The sequence below is a fragment of the Hemitrygon akajei genome, chromosome 19 (genome assembly GCF_048418815.1).
Source record: "Hemitrygon akajei chromosome 19, sHemAka1.3, whole genome shotgun sequence".
In the NCBI taxonomy this organism is placed as follows: domain Eukaryota; kingdom Metazoa; phylum Chordata; class Chondrichthyes; order Myliobatiformes; family Dasyatidae; genus Hemitrygon; species Hemitrygon akajei.
The window spans coordinates 58,727,534-58,753,538 of record NC_133142.1 but is presented as its reverse complement, the minus strand read 5'-3'; the positions used below and the strand labels follow the sequence as shown (position 1 = coordinate 58,753,538).

The window sequence follows — 26,005 nt, the reverse complement described above, 5'->3', positions numbered from 1 at the left end:
TTATTTCAGTCCAGTGCAGCAAGGTGATTGCTGCGACATCACTCTACTAGCTGATCTATCTCGCTCCTGTATGCCTTTTTGTAACCTTCTGAAATTCTGCCAACTATAGTTGTGTCATCAGCAAATTTATAGATGGCATTTGAACTGTATCTAGCCACGTAGACGTGGGTATAGAGTCAGTAGAATGGTGGTCAGGCACACATGCCTGTGTTGATCAGAGAGGTAGAGACGTTATTAACAATTTGCACAGACTGTGATCTTCCAGTGAGGAAGTCATGGATCGATTTGCAGAGGGAGGTACAGAAGCCCAGGGTTCTGATCAGACCTGTAAGAATGATTGTGTTAAGTGCTGAGCTGTAGTTAATAAACAGCATCCTGACACAAGTATTAATATTGTCCAGGTGATCCAAGGCCACATGAAGAGCCATGGAAGTTGCATCCACTGTCGACATATTGTGGTGACAGGCAAAATGCAGTGGGTCCAGGTCCTTGATCAAGCAGGAGTTGACTCTAGCCGTAACCATTCTACTCATGTGAATGTTACTGGATGAGAGTCATTAAGACAGCTCACCCTGCTCTTCTCGAACACTGGCATGATTGTAAAGTAAAGATGCTAGTGCAATTTCCTTGTGCTGAGTCCAAGACATATCACCTGATATGTTAAAACTGCTGACTCCACTGTCAATCCCCCAATGTAGAATGGCATACGTTTGTCTTCCTTCCCCATCCAAAAATTAATAATCAGCTCTTTAGTTTTGCTGAAGTTGTTCAATAGGTAATTTTTGTTGTAGTACTCAACCAGTTGTTGCTTGGGTTAACTAACTCATTGCTTTTGAAATCGCATACTAATCCAGATACAGCAAATTGAGATTGCATTATGTCACACTGGTTCTACCATCAGTCATGCCAGCAGCCTGCGGTTTGCCAAAGCTCTACCATTTACTGTTTGAACAAATTCACATTATTTTCTTTTAACCTATTTACACATACCCAGTAGAAGGCTATCGCCCCATGCAAGACCCACCAGAGGCAGATCTTGTGAAGGCACACAAGCTCTTGGGGTACCTGAAGAATGTGTTCACAATCGGCTTAGATATCCAAGTAAGGAAATTGGTTTTACTTCATTAATATTTTGCTTAGTTACCACTGCGAGCCATGATTATCCATGTGCCTGGAGTCCTCGAAAGGCAGTGTGTTAGGTGTCGGAATGGATATTACGATATCTCCACTGTGTTTGAATGCACTATGCATAATCCTTCACGAGGAAATCTGCAGATGCTGGAAATTCAAACAACACACACAAAATGCTGGTGGAACACAGCAGGCCAGGCAGCATCTATAAGGAGAACCACTGTTGACGTTTTGGGCCGAGACCCTTCGTCAGGACTAACTAAAAGGAAAGATACTAAGAGATTTGAAAGTAGTGGGGGGAAAGGGAAATGTGAAATGATAGGAGAAGACCGGAGGGGGTGGGATGAAGCTAAGAGCTGGAAAGGTGATTGGCGAAAGTGATACAGAGCTGGAGAAGGGAAAGGATCATGGGATGGGAGGCCTCGGGAGAAAGAAAGGGGAGGGGGAAGCACCAGAGGGAGATGGAGAACAGGCAGAGTGATGGGCAGAGAGAGAGAGAAAAAAAACAAACAACTAAATATGTCAGGGATGGGGTAAGAAGGGGAGGAGGGGCATTAACGGAAGTTAGAGAAGTCAATGTTCATGTCATCAGGCTGGAGGCTACCCAGCCGGTATATAAGGTGTTGTTCTTCCAACCTGAGTTTGGATTCATTTTGACAGTAGAGGAGGCCATAGATAGACATATCAGAATGGGATGTGGAATTAAAATGTGTGACATCTGGGAGATCCTGCTTTCTCTGGCGGACAGAGCGTAGGTGTTCAGTGAAACGTTCTCCCAGTCTGCGTCGGGTCTCATCAATATATAAAAGGCCACACCGGGAGCACCAGATGCAGTATACCACACCAGCCGACTCACAGGTGAAATGTCGCCTCACCTGGAAGGACTGTCTGGGGCCCTGAATGGTGGTGAGGGAGGAAGTGTAAGGGCAGGTGTAGCACTTGTTCTGCTTACAAGGATAAGTGCCAGGAGGGAGATCGGTGGGAAGGTATGGGGGAGATGAGTGGACAAGGGAGTCGCGTAGGGAGTGATCCCTGCGGAAAGCAGAAAGATGGGGGAGGGAATGATGTGCTTGGTAGTGGGATCCTGTTGGAGGTGGCGGAAATTACGGAGAATTATACGTTGGACCTGGAGGCTGGTGGGGTGGTAGGCGAGGACAAGGGGAACCCTATCCTGAGTGGGGTGAGGGCAGATGTGCGGGAAATGGGAGAGATGCGTTTGAGAGTAGAGTTGATGGTGGAAGAAGGGAAGCCCCTTTGTTTAAAAAAGGAAAACATCTCCTTTGTCCTGGAATGAAAAGCCTCATCCTGAGAGCAGATGTGACGAAGACGGAGGAATTGTGAGAAGGGGATAGCATTTTTGCAAGAGACAGGGTGGGAAGAGGAATAGTCCAGGTAGCTGTGAGAGTCTGTAGGCTGATAGTAGATATCAGTAGATAAGCCGTCTCCAGAGATGGAGACAGAAAGATCAAGAAAGGGGAGGGAGGTGTCGGAAATGGACCAGGTAAATTTGAGGGCAGGATGAAAGTTGGAGACAACGTTAATGAAGTCAACGAGCTCAGCATGCGTGCAGGAGGCAGCGCCAATGCAGTCGTCGATGTAGCGAAGGAAAAGAGGGGGACCGATGCATAATCCTTAGTGGAGGATTTGGTAAATCTTCCTGGTGCTAGCCTGTATTTGCAAAAGGGCTTCACGTTCACCTTTTGAGTTAGTGTGTTAGATTTGTAACCTGGAGATAGTCAAAGGAAAATTAAGTTTGAGAAAACAATTGGGTATATTGCCAGCCTGTGAGCAGTAACCACACTTCATTCATTCATGGGATCTGGGCTTTGATAGAAAGACCATCATTATTGCTCATCTGTAGTTGCTGTTGAGAATATGGTAGTGACTTGGAGGGGGAGTAAATGCTTGGAAGATGCTCAGTATAGAATTGCTGCAGAGCACCTAGCAGCTAATACATCATGGAGCAACAGTGGAGGAGGTGATAACATTGCTCATTTATTTAAAGGAAGGAAAGCTGATGGAGAAGGACCCTGCATCGTGGCAAGCTGAGGGAGAACCGACTGTGCTTGTTACTCTTGCACACATCTTCAACTACTTCGCACCCCTAATGGCAAGTACCAGTTAGGAATTCATAGCTGTCAAACGTGTTGGAGAGAGTTAATAACCCCTGGATGACCAAGGTCAACCATACTGACTCTAGCATGATATGCTGAAGGATAGTATCTCCAGATTTCAGAGAAACCTAGAGAACCTGCCAACACAGATGTCAATCAGGGATTGCGCTATATTTTCTTCAAATATTAAAGTAATGTGTAGTGATCTTTGAGTGAAGATGATTTTGACATATAATCATAGTATAGAATAGAACATTACGGCACAATACAGCCCCTTTGACCAATGGTATTGTGCTGACTTTTTAATCTACAGTGTAAGATCAATTTTAACCCTTCCCTCCTACATAATCCTCGATTTTTCAATTGTTCACGTACCTATCTAAGAATCTCTTAAAAGTCCCTGGTGTATTTGCTGGTGTTCCATGCACCCAGCACACTCTGTGCAAAAACTTATCTTTGGTATCCCCCCTTTACTTCCCTCCAATCACCTTAAAATTCCGCCCCCCCCCCCCCCCCCCACTGTGTATTAGCCATTTCCACCCTGGCTTATTTTCTGCAATTATGTTATATAAATTATTCTTGCCATTTTTCACTGTTGATTCTTTTTTTTTCCATCCCCGCTTTGGCCACTGATCTCTTACTTTGCCATCTCTATCCTCCTTGTATCTATCATTGCTGTCTCTGGAAGTACTTTCACAATTCACAGTAGATGTTCATAGTACTGACAAGGTCAGAGGTGTTTTTTCTCTTTAATTCATATTTCCTTGTTATAAACAGTGTAAAGTTTACCTTGTGGAAGAAGTACTGATGTCCTATTTTCTGACTATGTTGGAGAAGGGTGGGTCAATAGATGAGCACCCATTGATCCAACGCTTGCTGGACCTGATGTGGCTTCTTATGGAGGTGAGTATGAATAATGAAAGACTTACCAAATGGTTCAAACAAAAGTTGGGAGGGCAGATGGGATGGGCTGTATGGAGCAGAGTGGAATACAGCTTGTCCATTTTGTTGCGCTAAGTGCACAGTAACAATTTGTGGCCTGCGTTGGATTAATACAGAGTATGCAATTTCACTCACCATGGGGATATATGCACCTGTCATTAGTAAGTTGCCTTGTTTGTATCTGCTGTTCTCTATGAGATCAGTGTACCAATCTGTGTTGTTCTATCTAATTAGTGGTTTGACCAGTCTGTATTTGAATCATGTAGTGTATTGCTAGGTCTATACTGCTGCTTTTTCATTGGCTTTTGGTACTCCTGAGACTGTATTGTGTCTTAACTACCATTAAGTTAATAGACTGTATTTGGGCTCTTTCAAGAGGTAAATCATTGTGATGTGTTTTATTCATCATCTTTCTTGTTTGTTGCCTGGACCCAGTTTTGAGTATATTTTATCATCTGTTGCAGGACTATGAAGTACAGGAATGTTTGAAACAGCTGATGATGTCACTACTTCGTGCCTACAGGTTTTCTCCAATTATTCCTGACTTAGGGCTGCAGGTGAGGCCTTCCCGTCCTGTATGGCAATACCATCTGAACTTAATAGAACACTACTGATTGCATTGACTGTGAATGTAGAAATGAAAAGGCTTGCATGGTTTATTCTTGAAAATAACTTTTTATTATGAATAAAGTTTATTTTGATATAAAAAGAACTTTGTTGTGCTAACTTTCTTCATTTGTATTTCTTTTCAGATCCACTACTTGCGCCTTACCATAGCTATTCTGAAGCACGAGAAAACCAGGAAATATTTGCTCAGCAATGTCTTATATCCTTTGAAAATCTCCTGTGGTTAATAAGTGCTAGGCTAGAACCTCTGCTCAATTATCCCATGATGTGAGGTCTAATCGTTCTAGTGGAAGGTTATCTTGTATTCAGGCCTTTGCTCGTGTTATAATGGCAAATAGAAGAAGTACAATGTCATTGCCTGTTTTTTCAGGAAATGTTTGGCTACTCTCCAATGAAGTGACTACAGTCCATTCGAATCTGAGAGGATTTGGTGGTGTTGATTGTGGTGAGTTAATGTTTCTGCATTGCCATGCAACTGCTGCTGGGATTTGGGTCTATCGAGGATGGGGAGAAAGTTTATATAATTGTCTTCCGTTGATTCCTCTATATTGTTCACTGCAACTGTTGATCATTGAAAGTATTGCAGCTTTCCATCAGAAGTTATGCTTAGAAAAAAATTAAAATGTATTCCTTTTTCAGAACGTGAGTATTGTTAGCAAGGTAAGCATTTATTGCCCATCCGTAATTGCCCCAGAGAAGACAGTGACCTACCACCTCAAACAGTTATGGTTCTGGAGAAGTGTTTCCACAGTACTTTTGGGTAAGGAGTTCTTAAATTGTGATCTAACAACATTGAAGTACTGCAGTATAGCATCAATAGATGGAAATGTGAGTAAACCCAGGATTATAAATGGATTGGTTAGACGTGATTTATTATTTGTTTATTTTTAGACTTGTTGACAATCCACTACTCTCCATGAAGGTGGGGTAGGGTGGCACAGTGGCTGTTGTTTTTAATATTAGAATGTGGAGAGTGGGACCTGCGAGTAGGGGTGTTTTCATGCACTTACTATTCTTCACCCGTTTCAAGTTCCTGGTTGTCAAGATCTCTGAGGATCTAACCTGGTCCCAACATATTGATGTAGTCATATACTTTATTAGGAGTTTGAAGAGATTTGGCATGTCAACAAATACACTCAAAAGCTTCTATAGTACCGTGGAGAGAATTCTGACAGGCTGCATCACTGTCTGGTATGGAGGGACTATTGCATAAGACCGAAAGAAGCTGAAGAAGGTTGTAAATCTAGTCAGCTCTATCTTGGGTACTAGCCTACAAAGTACCCAGGACATCTTCAGGGAGTGGTGTCTCAGAAAGGCAGCATCCATTATTAAGGACCTCCAGCACCTAGGGCATGACCTTTTCTCACTGTTACTATCAGGTAGGAGGTACAGAAGCCTGAAGGCACACACTCAACAATTCAGGAAGAGGTTCTTCCCCTCTGCCATCTGATTCCTAAATGAACCGAATCTTTGGACACTATCTCACTTTTTTTAATATACAGTATTTCTGTTTTTGTACTTTTTAAAAATCTATTCAATATGTGCACACCATAATTGATTTACTTATTATTATATTTTTTTTTACTCTGCTAAATTATGTATTGCATGGAACTGCTGCTGCTAAGTTAACAAATTTCATGTCTCGTGCTGGTGATAATAAACCTGATTCTGATACTTTTCTGGTGACTGAAGCAGGTGATTTGGGAGTTGCTTAGATGAGTAACTGAATTGCATTTTACAGATGGATTATTCTGCATGTACAGTATGTCAGTGTTGGAGGAAATTAATGTTCGAGTTGGTAAACTGGTTTATTATTGTTAGATATACAGAGGTACAGTCAAAGACTTCTCGCAGATCAATTCATTGCGATAGTGCACTGAGGTAGTACAAGTTAAAGCAATAACAAAATGGAAAATAAAGTGTTATCGTTACAGAGAAAGTGCAGTGCGGACAGACAATGTGGTGAAAGGTCATAACAAGGTAGATTGTAAGGTCAGGAGTCCATCTCATTGTAACTGTCCAATAGTCTTGTGCAAGTGGATAGAAGCCATCCTTGAGCCTGATTGTATGTCCATTCAGGTTTTTGTATCTTTTGCCCATTGGGAATGGGGGAGAAGAGAGAATTCTAATGGGTAGCAAACTATCATCAACATGTCCCCTGCAGAATCAGAGGAGCCAACAAGCTCGATCAAGAACACTTACCATGTCATAAGGTAAGAAAGAAAATCACCTGGCTGTAATTCTGCACTTATGGTGAGGGCAGTGGAGGAGCATTTACAAAATGCTTTGATTTGGTCAACTGGACTGTATTCAGGGATGCATCTTGGGATTTGAATCAATCTACCACAATTGTCATTGACTTCATAAAGATCTGTGTGGATAAGAGTATGCTGCCTTATTGATGGCTAGATCAGTAGTGTCAAGACTGCTGATCCAGAACAAGGCCAATGTGAAAACAAAAGGGCAATTCCGTGTGAAGTTAGATGCACAATCAGATGCATAACAGCTGTGAGTGTATGCATGCTGTTACTTCCTTTATCCATACTTTGAAAGAGAGAATACACTATGCCTGTGCAAATCCCCACTGTGAGCTCTGTTTCAGAAGCCAACATCAGAACATCCTTCAAAAAGGAGAATCCTTGTCGGGCCCTGATGGTGTACCCGGTAGGGTACTGAAAACCTGGGCTGACTAATTGGCTGGTGTTCATGGACATTTTTAACCTCTCATTGTTGCAATTCCATTTACTTCAAAAAAGAAGAGCAGGGTGAGCTGCCTCAACGACTATTGGCCTGTAGCACTCACATCTATTGTGATGAAGTGCTTTGAGAGTTTGGTCACAGCTAGTATTAACTCCTGCCTGAGCAATGACCCCGGGCCTTTGCCTGCTGCCACAACAAGTTTACAGCGGATGCAATCTCACTGGCTCTTCATTTGGCCTTGGACCACCTGGATAGCAGCAAATCGTCTCAGGCTGTTGTTTGTCGATTCGAGTAGTTGAGCCCGCTAGGGGATCAGCAATTCTGGATTGGGTGTTATGTAATAAACCGGATATGATTCAGGAGCTTAAGGTAAAGGAACCGTTAGGAAACAGTGATCATAATATTGGAAATTAGAAATTAGAAAAGGAGAAGCTAAAGTCAGCTGTATCAGTATTACAGAGGCATGAGAGAGGAGCTGGCCAAAGTAGATTGGAGGGAGACACTAGAGGGATGATCGCAGAATAGTAATGGCTAGAGTTTCTGGGAGTAATTTGGAAGCTGCAGGATAGATACATCTCAAAGAGGTATCCTAAAGGCAAGATGTTGCAGCTATGTCTGACAAGGGAAGTCAAAGCCACCATGAAAGCACAAAAGAGGCCATATAATAGAGCAAGAATTAGGGTGAAGTTAGAGGATTGGAAAATGTTTAAAAACTACAGAATGCAACTAATAAAACAATAAGTGGGTGGGGACAAGATGAAATATGAAGGTAAGCTTGCCAATAATATCAAAATTTATCCTAAAATTTTTCTTTCAGATATTTACAGTGTAAAAGAAAGATGAGAGAAGTTATTGGACCATTGGAAAATGGTGCTGGAGAGATAGTAATGGGGGACCAGGAAATGTTGGACGAAATGAATAAGTATTTTGCCTCAGTCTTCTCTGTGGAAAACACTAGCAATATAGTGGAAGTTCATGAGTGTCATGCAGCAGAAGTGAGTGCTGTTGCTATTACTATAGAGATGTTGCATGGGAAACTGAAAGGTCTGAAGGTAGATAAGTCACCTGGATCAAATGGAGCTCTGCGTTTTAAAGAGGTAGCTGAAGAGGTTGTGGAGGCATTAGTAATGATCTTCATTAGTAATGAGGACTGGAAAATTGTAAATGTCAGTGCCTGGGAAGATGTTGGAGTCGATTGTTAAGGATGCTATTTCAGGGTAATTGGAGGCATATGACAAAATAGGCCAAAGTCAGCATGGTTTCCTTAAGGAAAAATCTAGTGTGACAAAGAAAAACCGGTGGATGTTGTGTAATTGGATTTTCAGAAAGCCCTTGACAAGGAGCTGTACATGAGACTGCTAAAAAAGATAAGGGTCCAGGGTATTACAGGAAAGATACTAGCAAGGATGGAGCATTGGCTGATTGGTAGGAGGCAAAGATGGGAATAAAGGGATCTGTTTTGGATTGGCTGCCAATGACTAGTGGTGTTCCACAGGGGTCTGTGTTGGGACTGCTTTTTAAGTTGTATGTCAATGATTTGGATGATATTAATGGCTTTATAGCCAAGTTTAAGGACAATATGCAGGTAGCATTGAGGAAGCAGAGAGGCTGCAGAAGGACAAAGAGATTAGGAGAATAAACAAAGAATTGGCAGATGGAATACGGTGTCAGGAAGTGTATGATCATGCACTTTAGTAGAAGGAATAGAAGCATAGACTATTTTCAAAATGGGGTGAAAATTCCAAAATCTGAAGTGGAAAAGGACTTGGGAGTCCTCATATGGGATTCACTAAAGGTTAATTTGAAGATGCGTGCTGAGTTTAAAGGTGTAACGAAAGTGCTTTTTGATCGCGGATTCAGGCCCTCTCTCCGAAATCCAGCCGATCTTCGAATTACGCTTACTACTGGAGAATATAAGTGGTTTAAATCAGTGAAGGAGGCTGAGGCATTTGTTGGAAGTCTTCCAGCCATCTCGTCTTCTTCGGAACCGGTCTGACCTTCTAAAATGGTTGATAAGTACTTCTCGAAGTAAAGTTATTTTTTCTGAACTCAGACTTTACTTGAATAATTCAGACATTAACTATTGAAACTCTAAGGGCTGTAGTTAATCGCTCCCTGGACGGTGCGTTTTTTCTAAATAGATGATTTAAGTTTAATGTTTCTCTGCAGACTTTTAGATTTTACTCGTGTAATCTATTTTACTTCTGTATAACTTTATCTATAGAGAACTACAATTGATTTTAACTTGTTTTGGAGGTTTGGAGTTTTTATTGAAGGCCTCCCTGTTGGTTGATTTATAGTTTAAGTTTTGCTTTTTTTTTCTGTAAACGGTTGATAAGTACTCTCTTTAAATTTATAATTTCCCCCTTCCCCCCCTTTTTTTTTCTTTCAACCTTTTATAATTTTTCGCGGGTAGGTTAGTTTTAGTTTTCTTTTCTGATTTTTTTTGTATTAAGTTTTATATTTTTTCTGTTGAAGTTGTTCCTATTTGTAATTCTGCTCTCTAGTGCATAAATTAGCTATTATTTGCTATATTATTTATACAGAACTTTTGTTAACGATACAGAACTGGAAGTCATTTTTGGGTTAATTTTTTTTGTAGAGCTAGCTGCTTTTTCGGGTAGCCGTCTAGTTTTGGGTTGCGAGGATGGGGTGGATTCTCCAGTTCCAACACTACTCACTGTTTCTTTTGTTTTCCCTTGTTATTCAGGACATGTCTCTGTTTTGATTCTACTGATTTATGTTTACATTTTTGCTCCCAGACTGTTACTGTACTGCTTGATTTTTTATATGTCTGCTACCTTCTATGCACTAACAATCGATAATGGTTAATACACTTAAATTTGTGAGCTGGAATGTAAAGGGATTGAATCATCCTGTTAAAAGAAGGAAGGTCTTCTCTCATATTAAACAACTCAAACCTGACATTGCTTTCCTTCAAGAAACTCATATTCGTAGTTCTGATAATTCTCGGCTTTTGTCAAAGTGGGCGGGTCAGCATTTTCATTCATCCTTTGCCGCCAAAGCTAGGGGGATTTCCATCCTTATTAATTCAAATATTCGTTTTGAACTCCATAATAAGATATCTGATACAAATGGCCATTTTATTATTGTTTCTGGTAAATTATATAATGCTAAAGTTGTACAAGCAAACCTGTATGCTCCCAATTTTGATGATGTTAATTTTTTTGAACGTTTTTTCTCCTCACTACCGGATTTAAACTCATATTCTCTTATACAGGGTGGTGATTTTAATTGTTGGTTAGATCCTAATTTGGATCGATCGTCCTCTGTTACTAGATCACCTACTAAATCTGCCTTAGCTATTCACTCTTTTCTTTCTAATTATGGTATCTCAGATATATGACGTTTCCTTCATCCCACTGAGAGAGATTATTCTTTTTTTCCACATGTTCACCATACCTTTAATAGAATTGACTATTTTTTACTTGATAATCAACTTATTCCATTTGTCTATTCTTGTGATTATCAGAGTATACTGATTTCTGACCATGCCCCAATTACTTTGTCTTTAAATTTTCCTGGTCTCCTTCAGAGGAATAAACACTGGCGTCTTGACTCGACTTTATTATCGGATGATGATTTTCTAAAATTTATTAAGGATCAGATAACCTTTTATTTTAACACCAATATGTCATCTGAAATGTCATCCCAGATTGTCTGGGATGCCATGAAAGCATATTTGAGGGGTCAAATAATCTCCTATACAGCAAATCTTAATAGAAAGTCCTGTACAGATCGATTAGACCTCATTAATCAGATCAAAGAATTAGATCAACTGTATGCTCAAACTAAGAATCCTGAATTATACAAGAAGCATGTAGAACTTCAAACTAAATTTAATCTTCTGTCTACTCAACCTGTTGAACGCCAACTTCTTGAAAGTAAGAGTCGCTTTTATATTCATGGTGACAAATCTGGTAAATTTCTAGTTAATCAGCTGAGGCGTTCTAAAGCTAAACAACATATTACAAAGATCCGGAAGGAAAATGGAGATTTTACATCGGATCACTTAGAAATTAATGACGTATTTAAAATTTTTTATTCTCGACTTTATTCCTCTGAATCTCTGAATGAGAATATTTCTGTTGATCTTTTTTTAAATAATCTGAATATTCCTTCACTTTCATCTGATTTTAAAGCCAAACTTAATGCGCCTATATCATCAGAAGAAATATCTTTTGCAATTTCTGCATTGTCTTCAGGGAAATCTCCTGGACCTGATGGGTTCCCTGTAGAATTTTATAAATCATTCTCTTCACTTCTTTCTCCTCAGTTACTCTCAGTACTATCTGACTCGTTTAATTATGGTAAATTGCCATCCTCTTTTAATGAGGCATCTATTATTCTTTTATTAAAAAAGGGTAAAGACCCAACAGAGTGTTCCTCGTACAGGCCGATTTCTTTGCTTAATGTTGATGTTAAAATCTTGGCCAAAGTTTTGGCTTATAGATTAGAAACTGTTAATCCCTCTATTATTTCTGAGGATCAAACTGGTTTTATTAAAAACCGTCTTCCTTTTTTTAATATTTGGCGTTTATTTAACATTTTATATTCACCTTCAACTGGGATTCCTGAATGTGTTATTTCCCTCGATGCGGAGAAAGCATTTGATCATATAGAGTGGAACTACCTTTTTGCAGTTTTAGAAAAATTTGACTTCGGTCGAAGTTTTATCTCTTGGATCAAATTGCTGTATCTGTGTCCTACTGCCTCTGTTTTGACTAATTTTCAGAAATCCCAGTTATTTAACCTCAAACGTGGCACCCGTCAAGGATGCCCTTTAAGTCCCTTTCTCTTTGATTTGGCTATAGAACCTTTGGCGATAGCATTTCGAAGCTGTCCTGAATTGACCGGGATTTGGAGGGGGGGTGTTGAGCATAAAGTTTCTCTTTATACTGATGACTTATTACTTTTTCTTTCAAATCCGTCTGCATCCTTACCTCCAATGTTTTCACTTCTTGATCAGTTTAGCCAGTTTTCTGGCTATAACCTTAATTTACATGAGAGTGAACTTTTCCCAAGTAATAAAGAAGCACAAGAATTAGCATTTCGTGACCTCCCTTTTAAAGTAGTTCATAATCAATTTACTTATCTTGGGATTACAGTTACAAGGAAGTTTAAAGATCTTTTTTGTGAAAATTTTGCCAATCTTTTATATACTACAAAACAGAGTCTGTCACAATGGTCACCTCTATCTATGTCTTTGGTAGGTCGTATTAATGTTGTTAAAATGTATGTTCTCCCTAAATTTTTATATTTATTTCAATCAATCCCAATTTTTATTCCTAAAACTTTTTTTGATTCCTTAGACTCTATTATTTTGTCATATCTGTGGAAGAATAAACGTTCCAGAATTAATAAAGTTTATCTCCAAAAATCTAAAAAAGAGGGTGGCATGGCCTTACCTAACTTTCGTTTATATTATTGGGCAGCCAATATACGTTGTGCTACCTTTTGGTCTTTTTTCCATAGCCAACCCGAGTGCCCTAATTGGGTGGCAATGGAGTTGAGTTCCACTAAAGATTTATCTATTTCTGCACTTCTTGGCTCTGTACTCCCTAGTAGTTTGTCTAGGTTAATTGTTAATCCTCTTGTTAGACACACTTTGCGAATATGGGCTCTGTTTAGGAAATTTTATGGTTTCTATGGTTTTTCCTCTTCTAGTCCTATCTTACATAATCACCTTTTTTTTTACCTACTATGTATGATTCAACATTCCATGATTGGTATAGGAAGGGCATTAGACATTTTGAAGATCTTTTTATTGATAATCGCTTCGCATCTTTTCAACAGCTCTCTGCTAAGTTCAATCTGCCTAATGCCCATTTTTTTAGATATTTCCAAATTAGACACTTTAATCCTTTAATTCCTAACTTCCCTGAAATGCCTGAGAAAAATGTTATGGATTTATTTCTTTCTATTAATCCACTGGGTAAAGGTTTAATATCATTTATTTGTGATAAATTAGCATTCTTAAATTAGCCCCTGTGGATAAAATTAGAATGGCTTGGGAGCATGATTTAAATATCTCTTTATCTGATGAGACTTGGGACTTGATTCTCAAATCAGTTAATTCAACCTCTCTTTGTGCTCGCCATTGCCTTTTACAGTTTAAGATTGTTCATAGAGCCCATATGTCTAAATCTAAATTATCTCGATTTTACCCTAATATTAGTCCTCTTTGTGATAAATGCAAAAGGGGCGAGGCCTCTCTTATTCATATGTACAGGTCCTGTCCTAGCTTAGAGAAATTTTGGAAAGATGTCTTTATAACTTTATCCTATATTCTGAATCACCACTTAGAACCTAACCCTTTAATTGCTTTGTTTGTTTTTTTGGGTGAGACAGATATACGTTTGAGTTCGACTAAGTGTCGAATATTATCTTTTGCTTCTCTCCTGGCTAGACGTTTAATCCTCCTTAGATGGAGAGATATTGCCCCGCCCATGCATGCTCAATGGCTTAATGATATTATGTCCTGCTTAGACCTTGAAAAAATTCATTATTCAGTTCTTAATTCGGATATAAATTTCCATAAGGTCTGGGGACTTTTTATTGAGTACTTTCATAACCTTCCTCTTAATTAAGGTTTTTTTTTCGGTCCCTTGCTTTCAGCTCTTTTTTTTGGTAGTAGGCATTATTATCTTCTGTTTTCAAGTGTATTTACAGTTTTGGGGGTTTGAATGTCCTGATTTATATTCTCTATATTGTGTTGTGGTTGGTCTGGAGTTTTTTGTTGCGGGGCTTGGGGAGGATACTAACTTTACATGATTTCAATTTGGGTGCTTTCTCAATTATCTTTTTTGTATTATATTATTATTGTATGTTTATTTTTGCACTGTATTAATTTTCTTCATTTTGGTTTGGGGTTTTTTCCTATCTGTAGTGATGTAGAAAATGCATTTTAAAAAAAACCCAATTAAAAAAAAAAGAAAAAAAAAAGGTTAATTTGCAGGTTGAATCAGTGGTGAGTAAGGTGAAAGCAATGTTAGCATTCAAAGGTTTAGAATATAAGAGCAATGATGTGATGTTGAGGCTATATAAGGCACTAGTGAGACCTTGGAGTACTATGAGCAGATTTGAAAGTTTATTGGGAGAAGGCTGGAGAATGGAGTTGAGGGGAAAATGAATCAGCCATGATGAAATGGCAGAGCAGACTTAATGTGCCAATGGACTAATTTGGCTAATTTGTCTTATTCCTGCCTTCTCCCGTAAATTTTAATGCGCTTACCAATCAAGAATTTGTTCACCTCCACATTAAGTATACTCAATGACTTGGCCTGCATAGCAATCTGTATAACAGATTCACCCTACTGTGCTGAAAGGGATTTCCTATTCTGAGGCTGTGCCCTCAGGGCCTAGACTCTCCCATTATTGGAAACATCTTGGCCATGTCTGCTCTGTCTTAGCCTTTCAATATTCGGTAGGTTTCAGTGAAATGCCCCTCATTCTTTTAAACTTCAATGGGTACATGCCCAGAGTTATCAAACACTCTTCACAGGTTAAACCTTTTATTTCTATGATCATTCCCCTAAGCCTCCTCTGACCCTTTGCAATGCTAGCACATCCTTTCTTAGATATGGGGCCTGTAACTGCTCACAATGCATGAAATGCATTCTGACCAAATGTGTCATGGTAGTGTAGTGGTGAGTATCATGCTACTGCAGTGTTAATGACTTGGATTCAATTCTTGCTGGTGTCTGCAAGGAGTTTGTATGCTATACCCATAACCACTTGTATTTTCTCCAGGTGCTCCGCGCTTTCCTCCCACATTCCAAAGACTTAGAGTTCAGTAGGTTAGTTGGTCACGTGAGTGCAATTGGGCGACACGGACTCATTGGTTCTATAAAAGCATAAGACATAGGAGCAGATTAGACCAGTCAGCCCATTGAGTCTGCTCCACCATTTCATTATGGATGATCTCGGATCCCACTCAACCCCATTCACCTGCCTTTTCCCCATATCTTTTGATGCCCTGACCGATCAGGAAATTTTCAATTTCCACCTTAAATATATCCATGCACTTGGCCTCCACCACAGTCTGTGCAGAGCATTCCACAGATTGACTATTCTCTGGCCAAAGAAATTCCTCCTTACCTCCATTCTAAAAGATACACTAAAGGTTAACCTCCAGGTTGAGTCAGTGGTGAAGAAGGCAAATGCAATGTTGGCATTCATTTCTAGAGGTATAGAATATAAGAGCAGCAAATATAAGAAAGCACTAGTGAGACCAGACTTGGAATATTGTGTGCAGTTTTGGGCTCCTTATTTTAGAAAGGATATACTGACATTGGAGAAGATTCATGAGAATGATTCCAGGAATGAAAGGGTTACCATTTGAGGAACATCTGGCAGCTCTTGGGCTGTAATCTCTGGAGTTCAGGAGAATGAGGGGGGATCTCATAGAAACACTCTGAATGTTAAAAGGCCTGAACAGATTAGATATGACATTTCCCATGTTAGGGGAGTCTAGGACAAGAGGGCACAACTTCAGGATTGAAGGACATCCATTTAGAACAGAGATGTGTTGAAATTACTTCGGTCAGAGGGTGATAAATCTGTGGAATTTGTTGCCACGAGGAGCTGTGGAAGCCAAGTCATTGGGTGCATTTAAGACAGAGGTAGATAGGTTCTTGATTAGCCAAGGCATCAAAGGGTATGGGGGAAAGGCAGGGGAGTGGGGACGACTGGAAGAATTGTATCAGCCCATGATTGAATGACGGAGCAGACTCAATGGACCGAATCGCCTACTTCTGCTCCTATATCTTATGGTCTGAAGAAATCAATGGGGCAAAAGTGATTCATAAATGAGCATTCACTACAGATGGTTGCAAAAATGGTGACGATAAACAATGACAAATTAGAAGACAGCTATTTAAAGTTTGTAATTAAACATAGCAGAGAGTCAAACAAGCATGTAAAGCAAACACGAGGAAATCTGCAGATGCTGGAAATTCAAACAGCACACACAAAATGCTGGTGGAACACAGCAGGAAAGGCAGCATCTATAAGGAGAACCACTGTTGATGTTTCGGGCCAAGACCCTTCATCAGGACTAACTGAAGGGAAAGATAGTAAGAGATTTGAAAGTAGTGGGGGGAGGGGGAAATGCGAAATGATAGGAGAAGACCGGAGGGGGTGGGATGAAGCTGAGAGCTGGAGAGGTGATTGGCGAAAGTGATATAGAGCTGGAGAAGGGAAAGGATCATGGGACGGGAGGCCTCGGGAGAAAAGAAGGTGGGGGGGAAGCACCAGAGGGAGATGGAGAACAGGCAGAGTGATGGGCAGAGAGAGAGAGAAAAAACAAACATCTAAATATGTCAGGGATGGGGTAAGAAGGGGAGGAGGGGCATTAACGGAAGTTAGAGAAGTCAATGTTCATGCCATCAGGTTGGAGGCTACTCAGCCGATATATAAGGTGTTGTTCCTCCAACCTGAGTTTGGATTCATTTTAACAGTAGAGGAGGCCATGGATAGACATATCAGAATGGGAATGGGACGTGGAATTAAAATGTGTGGCCACTGGGAGATCCTGCTTTCTCTGGCGGACCAAGCGTAGGTGTTCAGTGAAACGGTTTCCCAGTCTGCATCGGGTCTCACCAATATATAAAAGGCCACACTGGGAGCACCGGACGCAGTATACCACACCAGCCGACTCACAGATGAAGTGTCGCCTCACCTGGAAGGACTGTCTGGGGCCCTGAATGGTGGTGAGGGAGGAAGTGTAAGGGCAGATGTAGCACTTGTTCTGCTTACAAGGATAAGTGCCAGGAGGGAGATCGGTGGGAAGGTATGGGGGAGACGAGTGGACAAGGGAGTCGCGTAGGGAGTGATCCCTGCAGAAAGCAGAAAGATGGGGGAGTGCTTGGTAGTGGGATCCTGTTGGAGGTGGCGGAAGTTACGGAGAATTATACGTTGGACCTGGAGGCTGGTGGGGTGGTAGGTGAGGACAAGGGGAACCCTCTCCCGAGTGGGGTGGCTGGCGGATGGGGTGAGGGCAGATGTGCGGGAAATGGGAGAGATGCGTTTGAGAGCAAAGTTGATGGTGGAAGAAGGGAAGCCCCTTTGTTTAAAAAAGGAAGACACCTCCTTTGTCCTGGAATGAAAAGCCTCATCCTGAGAGCAGATGTGGCGAAGACAGAGGAATTATGAGAAAGGGATAGCATTTTTGCAAGAGACAGGGTGGGAAGAGGACTTGCCAACAAATGAATCTAGGAAAATGCTTAATGTTGCATCTTCATGTTCAAGATGCAGAGTTCTTGGAGATGGCAATGAGCACTATAAATTAAATTCAGTCATCATTATTAGTAAGGAATTGCTTTCCCTTAACCCTCTCCATGCAATTTGTTCCTGAGGGTATTACTGTTTGCACTGCATGTGAATTCAGCTGCCTCCACAAGATCAGGCTCAGAGATAGACCAGTTTTTCCCAGAACACAGCAAGTAGAATCATATTGTTTTTACAAATATTTGTTTTTTTGCCCCCATTGCCCCCATTTTGCCAACATTTATTTGAGAGACAACTTTTTAGGTGAGTTGCAATCAACACGAGACATCATCCGTAGTTGACGCAGCATGAGGTGCTTTTTTAACTCTTTCTCAGCAGGCTATAATTGTGGGCCGGCCATTGTGTGAGCGGATAGTGTTAGTGGCTCAACAGACTTAGGCGAGGACAAGCTTGGGCAAGCACAGGCCGAGGTTAAATAAACTTCTGCAAAGTTGTTTTTGTTAGTACGTAGCTAGTGTACTGAGAATGGAGGTAGTGGTATGTTTTTTGTGTGAAATGTGGGAACTCTGGGAGGGCATGACTTCAGGATTGAAGGATGTCCATTTAGAACAGAGTTGCAGAGAAATTACTTTAGGCAGAGAGTGGTAAATCTGGAATTTGTTGCCGTGAGTGGCTGTGGAGGCCAAGTTTGCCATTTAAGGCAGAGATAGATATGTTCTTGTTTAGCCAGGGCACCAAAGGGTATGGGGAGAAGTTAGGGGAGTGGGAATGACTGGATGAATTGATTGAATGGCAGAGCAGACTTGATGGGCTGAATAGCCTACTTTTGCTCCTTTTGGACAGGAGGAGGAGGAGGAGGAGGAGTATAGGAAACTGATACAGGACTTTGTGATATGGTGCAACTCAAACTACCTGCGTCTCAATATCACCAAGACCAAGGAGATGGTGGTGGACTTTAGGAGATCTAGGCCTCATATGGAGCCAGTGATCATTAATGGAGAATGTGTGGAGCAGGTTAAGACCTACAAGTATCTGGGAGTTCAGTTAGACGAGAAGCTAGACTGGACTGCCAACACAGATGCCTTGTGCAGGAAGGCACAGAGTCGACTGTACTTCCTAAGAAGGTTGGCGTCATTCAATGTCTGTAGTGAGATGCTGAAGATGTTCTATAGGTCAGTTGTGGAGAGCGCCTTCTTCTTTGTGGTGGCGTGTTGGGGAGGAAGCATTAAGAAGAGGGACGCCTCACGTCTTAATAAGCTGGTAAGGAAGGCGGGCTCTGTCGTGGGCAAAGTACTGGAGAGTTTAACATCGGTAGCTGAGCGAAGGGCGCTGAGTAGGCTACGGTCAATTATGGATAACTCTGAACATCCTCTACATAGCACCATCCAGAGACAGAGAAGCAGTTTCAGCGACAGGTTACTATCGATGCAATGCTCCTCAGACAGGATGAAGAGGTCAATACTCCCCAATGCCATTAGGCTTTACAATTCTACCGCCAGGACTTAAGAACTTTTTAAAAGCTATTATTAATGCTTTTTGAGATAGTGATTTAGATGCATATCATATTTTTTACTGAGTTAAGTATTGTATGTAATTAGTTTTGCTACAACAAGTGTATGGGACATTGGAAAAAAGTTGAATTTCCCCATGGGGATGAATAAAGTATCTATCTATCTATATCTTATGGTCTTATGATTTTCGAAATCCCCTTGCACATTGAAGTCCCCCATTACAATTGTATCATTACTGTTATTGCATGCCTTTTGCAGCTACCTTTGCAATCTCAACCCCACATCTTGGCTACTATTTGGAGGCCTATATATGATTCCCATAATTTTTTTTACGCTTGCAGTTTCTTAACTCTACCCACAAAGGTTCAACATTCTCTGACCCTATGCCACCTCTTTCTAAAGATGTAATTCCATCTCTTATCAACAGATCCACATCACCACCTATGCCTTCCTTCCTGCCTGTCCTTTCTACCCAAAGTATATCCTTTGAGGTTAAACCCCCAAATATGGCCTCCTTTCAGCCATGATTCAGTGATGCCCACAGTGTCAATCTCTAATTGCGCCAGGAGTTTGTCCATCTTATTCCAAATACTATGCGCATTTAAATACAGCACCTTCAGTCCTACATTCTTTGCCCTTTTGAATTTTGCGTCTGTGGTACAATTTAACTCTTTGCTCAGTGTGCATTTGTATCCAAGCATTGGCTTGTCAGAAGGGTCGGTTACCATGCTGTATCTTAAAAAGAAAATAAATAAAATTACAAAGCCTCAGCATGACAGCATTGTTTTTATATTCTAGTCCTTTCGAAATGAATATTAACATTGCATTGGCCCTTCCTTACTAACAGTTCAGCCTGTTAGTTAACTTTTCAGGAATCCTGCACTAGGACTCTCAAGTCCCTTTGCACTTCTGATTTCTGAATTTGGTTCCTATTTAGAAAACAGTCTACACTTTTATTCCTTCTACCAAAGTGCATGACTATACGCTTCCCTATACTGGTTTCCATCTGCCAATTGTCTGAATTTACACAAGTCCTTCTGCAACTTCCTGCCTCCTCAACACTACCTGACCCACCAACTATTTTTATATCATCCACAAACTTGGCCACAAAACCATCAATTCATTCATCCAAATCATTAATCTTTCACGGGAAAATTAATGGATCTAACACCAACCCCTGCAGAATACCACTAGACACTGGAAGCCAACCAGAAAAGCCCCCATTATTCATTCTCTTTGTTTGCCTCCTGCCAGTTAGCCAATTCTCTATCTCTGCTAGTGTTTTTCCAGTAATAGGATGGATTCTTGTTTGGCGGTCTCATGTGTGGTACCTTGTCAAAGGCCTTCTGAAAATCCAAGCAAACAACATTCAATAACTTTCATTTGTCTTTTGGAGTTGGACAAACAGTTGTATGGCTGCTGTGGATTTGGAAATGATCTAGACTCTTGTCATTCTTCATAGTCTGTTTGCTGTGATGTAATGTTCAGCAACAGATGAACTCACCACTGGAAAATGCTTCCATAGTCAGTTCTAGCTGAGTAGCAGAACTGAGGTCAAGTGCTCTTTTTGTGCTCTTGTTCTTTTTAAAGATCGACCCTTTGCTTTTAACCTTGTCTCTAAAAACCTGGCAAGACTGAAATATTCTTTCCCTTTTTCTGTTTGAGATGAGTGAAATAAATTAGGAAAATTTTGGGGTATTGGAGTTGGAGATATTGTAAACAATAGGGAAGATGGTTGAGAATTTTTAAAGTAATAATCATTGTCTTAATGACCCTTAACTTGAAACTACATTTGATGTGCTTCGATCAGTTGTGTTTTTTTATATTAAAACTCCTCTTCGAGTGGAAGAAGCAGGATTAGAGGAGCTCATTCCCACTACTTGGTGGCCAACCAGGTTTGATAAAGAGGTAGGATCCTTTGTTTAACCTTCATGATCTTTGTGAATGAGGAGAAGTTGGGGACAGCAGAAATTTCCAAATAATTTTATCATTTTAACAGAAGCTGGATTTATTTCACTTCAGGGCAAGGAGATAAAGGAAGAAAGTGCTGAGGAGCGACTGAGACGACGTGCTTATGAACGTGGTTGTCAGCGATTGAAGAAGCGGATTGAAGGTAAATACTTACTGGCTGAAGGATTCTGATGGCTGGAGTTGTATCCTTTATTGAGCCTGCTAGGGGATCAGCTATACTGGATTGGGTGTTACGTATTGAACCAGAGGTGATTAGGGAGCTTAAGGTAAAAAAGCCTTTAGAAGGCAGTGATCACAATATAATTGAGTTCAACTTGAAATGTGATAGGGAGAAAGTAAAGTCTGATGTAGCAGTATTTCAGTGGAGTAAAGGGAATTACAGTGGTATGAGAGAGGAAAATTGGAAGGAACTGCTGTCAGGGATGACAGCAAGGCAGCAATGGTGTGAGTTTCTGATAAAAATGATGAAGGTGCAGGATAGATGTGTTCCAAAAACAAAGAAATACTCAAATGGCAAAATAGTACAAATATGGCTGACAAGGGAAGTCAAAGCAAATGTAAAAGCAAAGGAGAGGGCATACAACAAAGCAAAATTTAGCAGGAAGATAGAGGTTTTGGAAGATTTTAAAAACCTACAGAGAGCAACTGAAGAAATCATTAGGAGTGAAAAGATAAAATATGAAAGCAAGCTACCAAACAATATCAAAGTGAATAGTAAAAGCTTTTTCAAACATGTAAAAATACTTGAGAAATACCTTTGAGAGATGAGAGTGGATGTAGGACGGCTAGAAAAAAGGGCAGAGAAATAATAATGGGGCACAAGGAGATGGCAGAGGAACTAAATGAATATTTTGCATTATTCTTCACTGTGGAAGGCATGAGCAGTGTGCCAAATGTTGAGGGGTGTTAGGGAAGAGAAGTGGGTGCAGTTACTATTAGAAGGGAGAAGGTGCTCAAAAAGCTGAAAGATCTAAGTGTACATAAGTCACCTGGACCAGATGAACTGTACCCTTGGGTTCTGAAAGAGGTAGTGGTGGAGATTGTGGAGACATTAGTAATGTTCTTTCAAAATTCATTTGGAGCCATGAGTTGACAATGATCTGGAGCTCAGCCTTCCAGTCTGTGCAAGCATGTGGATTGACTGCATTCTGCAGCTCATTCACTAAGGTTTGGATGACCTTGGTTTTGGAAGGTAGTTGCTGTAGGTTGAACACCTTCCTATTAGTTCTGAATGTCTTCAGTGCTGCTAGAATGTTGGGGGCAAAGCAAAATAATGCAGCAAAAAGGTTAAGTTGCAATGCAGTAATGACAGAGTCAGTTTTTGCTGAGAGTACCTCTGTCGTAGAGCTGTTTGTAAATATTACAGTCTCTCCTGATTCATGGACTCAAAGGCTTTGGTGAGCTTGAAAGAGATCATGGCGGTGATTCCTGTACTCTAAAGAGTTGCTGTTCAATGAAAATCATGTCCACTGAACCTGCAGGTGGATAGAACTCACACGGTGTAGTTATTCAGCCACTGAGGCAGGAAGATTTAGAAGGACCCTGGGGATGACTTTGCTATGGTAGATAGATATAACTCACTCTAGTTATAACAGCCTGATATTTTCTTGCTTGAAGATGATCATGATTACACCATCACTAAGGTTTCCTGGTATGCTTTGCTTGTCCTAGACATAACTGATGATTTGTGAGTGGAGCTTCTCACCTCTGAGTATGTTGCTTTGGGATGGAGTCAAGAGTACTCACTTCAAGGGCAGGGGATCCTGAGGTCTTCAAAATGTTCTTTCCAGCATTTTTTAACTGCGTCACTGTTCCTGATCTGTTCACCTCCGCTCTCGTAGCTTGGTCGGGTAGGGCCTTGAGTGTCGGGTTTATAGATTGCTGTTACAGCTCTGAAAACTCATGCTTGTCATTAGCCTCTCCTGTTTCCTTGACAGAATGTCTGTCCCTTCCAACTACATTTTCATATTATTTATATTTTCTCGGGTTATGGAAAGATATCATTCAGACTATTGTCTCAATGTTAGTCTCAAAGCCTCCCTATTAGTTTCATTCCTCCTCTTCCCTTTAACCTATTGTTTCACGTATTCCCATCAACTAGACTAGACTGAATTCCTGCCTCAGCAAGGTCCTGGACCTATTGCAATTTTTCTATCACCACAATAGGTCAATGGCAGATGCAATCTCAATGACTCTTCACACAGCTTTAGACCACCTGGACAACACAAACACTTATGTCAGGATGCTGTTCATCGACTATAGCTCAGTATTTAATACCATCATTCCCACAATCCTGATTGAGAAATTGCAGAACCTGGGCCTCTGTATCTCCCTCTGCAGTTGGATCCTCGACTTCCTAACCAGAAGACCACAATCTGTGTGGATTGGTGATAACATCTCCCTCTCGCTGATGATCAACACTGGTGCACCCCGGGTTTGTGCATAGCCCACTCTCTATATATATGTGACTGTATGGCTAGGCATAGCTCAAATACCATCTATAAACTTGCTGATGATACAACCATTGTTGGTAGAATCTCAGGTGGTGACGAGAGGGCGTACAGGAGTGAGATATGCCAACTAGTGGAGTGGTGTCGTAGCAACAACCTGGCACTCAACATCAGTAAGCTGAAAGAGCTGATTGTGGATTTCAGGAAGGGTAAGACAAAGGAACACATACCAATCCTCAAAAAGGGATCAGAAGTGGAAAGAGTGAGCAGCTTCAAGTTCCTGGGTGTCAAGATCTCTGAGGATCTAACCTGGATATTAGTTAGGGACAGATCCATGGACACTGGATATTGGTGAGGGATAGATCCATGGACACGAGATTGGTGAGGGATAGATTCATGGACACTGGATATTGGTGAGGCACAGATCCAATGATAATGGATATTGTTGAAGGACAGTTAATATTGGCACTGGTGATTGGTTAAGTTCAGTTTGCTAGGCACTGGTTATTGGTAAAGTACAGCTCCAATGTGCTCCATTTATATTGGATATGGAGAGAATAAGAATCAGGTTTATTATAATTGCCTTCTAAGATGTGAAATTTATTGTTTTGTGATAGTAGTATAGTGCAAAGACATACATTTCTAAATAAACAAAGTGAAATAAAGGAATGATGACATAGGGCTCATGGACCATTCAGATATGTATCCGCTGGAGGCACCAGAGAATGCAGATGTTGGAATCTGGAGTTAAACACAATCTGCTGCAAGAACCCTGCAGTTAAGCAGCATCTGTGGGGTGGTGGGGGGAAGGAGTTGTCGATATTTCATTCCCCTTCCTCAGGACTGAGGGTGGAGAGGTGAAATGGTTAGCATGGAGAAGGGAAGGGAGTGGTGGCTGGTAAACTGAGGAGTGGTGATAGATGACAGGCAGGTTGTGCCAGGTAGGGGAGTGGAGCTTGGAGACCGTGACATGTGGGTGATGATGGAGGCAGACAAAGACAGAGAGAAAAATGTTTGAGATGCAGTGGGAGCAAGTGTGGGGAAAGGAATGTGAAGATATGAGATAGCTGCTGGAGAAAGATAAGCAGGAGTACAAAGGGCTACCAGTGTTGGACTCTTAAAGCAAGGAGGTGATCATGAAAATCATTAGGGGAGAAGTGAATGGCAGGTGAATCCAAATCCGGATAGGGGAGGGAGTCTGGTGGGGTAAAACCATGAGGGGATTGGGGACAAAGCTAGGCGATGGGGAGCTGTAGAGGTGGTGGAAGATTTGAGGAAAAGAGAGCAAAATGGGGAGGACTGAAGGAAGATCAGAAGGAGAAGGGGGAAGGGAGGATGGAAATAATCCACGGAAATCCCAGTATCCATGCTATTGGGATGCAGAATATGAGGAACTTTTCTTCAGTGCCACTTGCACTGGCTGTTGGTGATGGACAACTCCACAAAGGTTGATAACTGATAAGATACAAATCTACTGCCACTGATCATTCTGATCTTTACCTCAGGAATGGTTTCTTCTTTAGGATTCTGCTACAAAAAAATGGTGATAAAGTTCTATTCGGGTGAGTGTCACTCAGAGGCTTTTCCCTGAGTAACACGCATGAAATGCTGGAGAAACTCAGCAGATCAGGCAGCATCTGTGGAAAGGATTGAACAGTGAGTGTTTTGGTAGAGACCCTTTATCAGTTTTGGTGATGCTGCCTGATCTGCTGAGTTCCTCCAGCGTTTTGTATGTGTACCTCAAGACTTCCAGCATTTGCAAAACCTCTTGTATTTATGAGATGCCTTTGCTAGCTCACTCTATACCTGTTTCTGTGCCCATTTTTGCCCTGTCTGGCATATAGTTGAAACCAAGTCGGGCTTTGTACCTTGTAATGGACAATGTCATCAGTCAGTTGATGTCCTTTTGATACAAGTTTAATGTTGTGCAGTTTGCTGTGAAATTCTGTGAGAATGCAATTGAAGGATTAGTGTGAAATATAGAACTACATTGTGATGGGCAGAAATCACTGATAACCTGCAATGTTTTGTTTTGTAGTTGTGGAAGAACTACAGATTCAAATACTGAAATTACTTCTCAACAACAGAGACAGGGGAGTGGTGAGTAAACCTACAGGAAGAGCTTACACTACTGACTACTATCTACATTCTTGATTAAGAAATCACCACAGAGGGTCTTATTTTAAGTGCAAAATCATACTTCCCATTAACAGTTTCGGATTCACTGTGAACTGTCTAGAACTCACGGCATGCTTCCACATTTTTGTTTCGAACTTCATGCACGGTATCTATATTTACGTCTGAATCT

The 26,005-nt window shown here is 40.9% G+C and overlaps 1 protein-coding gene across 1 annotated transcript in view; it reads left to right on the top strand.

Annotated features, from left to right (window-relative positions):
* rnf123 (ring finger protein 123) overlaps positions 1-26,005 on the top strand; it is a 435,502-nt gene that overhangs the window by 103,074 nt on the left and 306,423 nt on the right. Inside the window, exons 11-18 of the mRNA XM_073072589.1 lie at positions 990-1,101; positions 3,137-3,241; positions 4,023-4,148; positions 4,652-4,744; positions 4,940-5,013; positions 21,067-21,184; positions 21,299-21,389; positions 25,736-25,797. Coding sequence (XP_072928690.1) covers positions 990-1,101; positions 3,137-3,241; positions 4,023-4,148; positions 4,652-4,744; positions 4,940-5,013; positions 21,067-21,184; positions 21,299-21,389; positions 25,736-25,797 — 781 coding nt within the window. The remainder of the gene's footprint in view (positions 1-989; positions 1,102-3,136; positions 3,242-4,022; positions 4,149-4,651; positions 4,745-4,939; positions 5,014-21,066; positions 21,185-21,298; positions 21,390-25,735; positions 25,798-26,005) is intronic.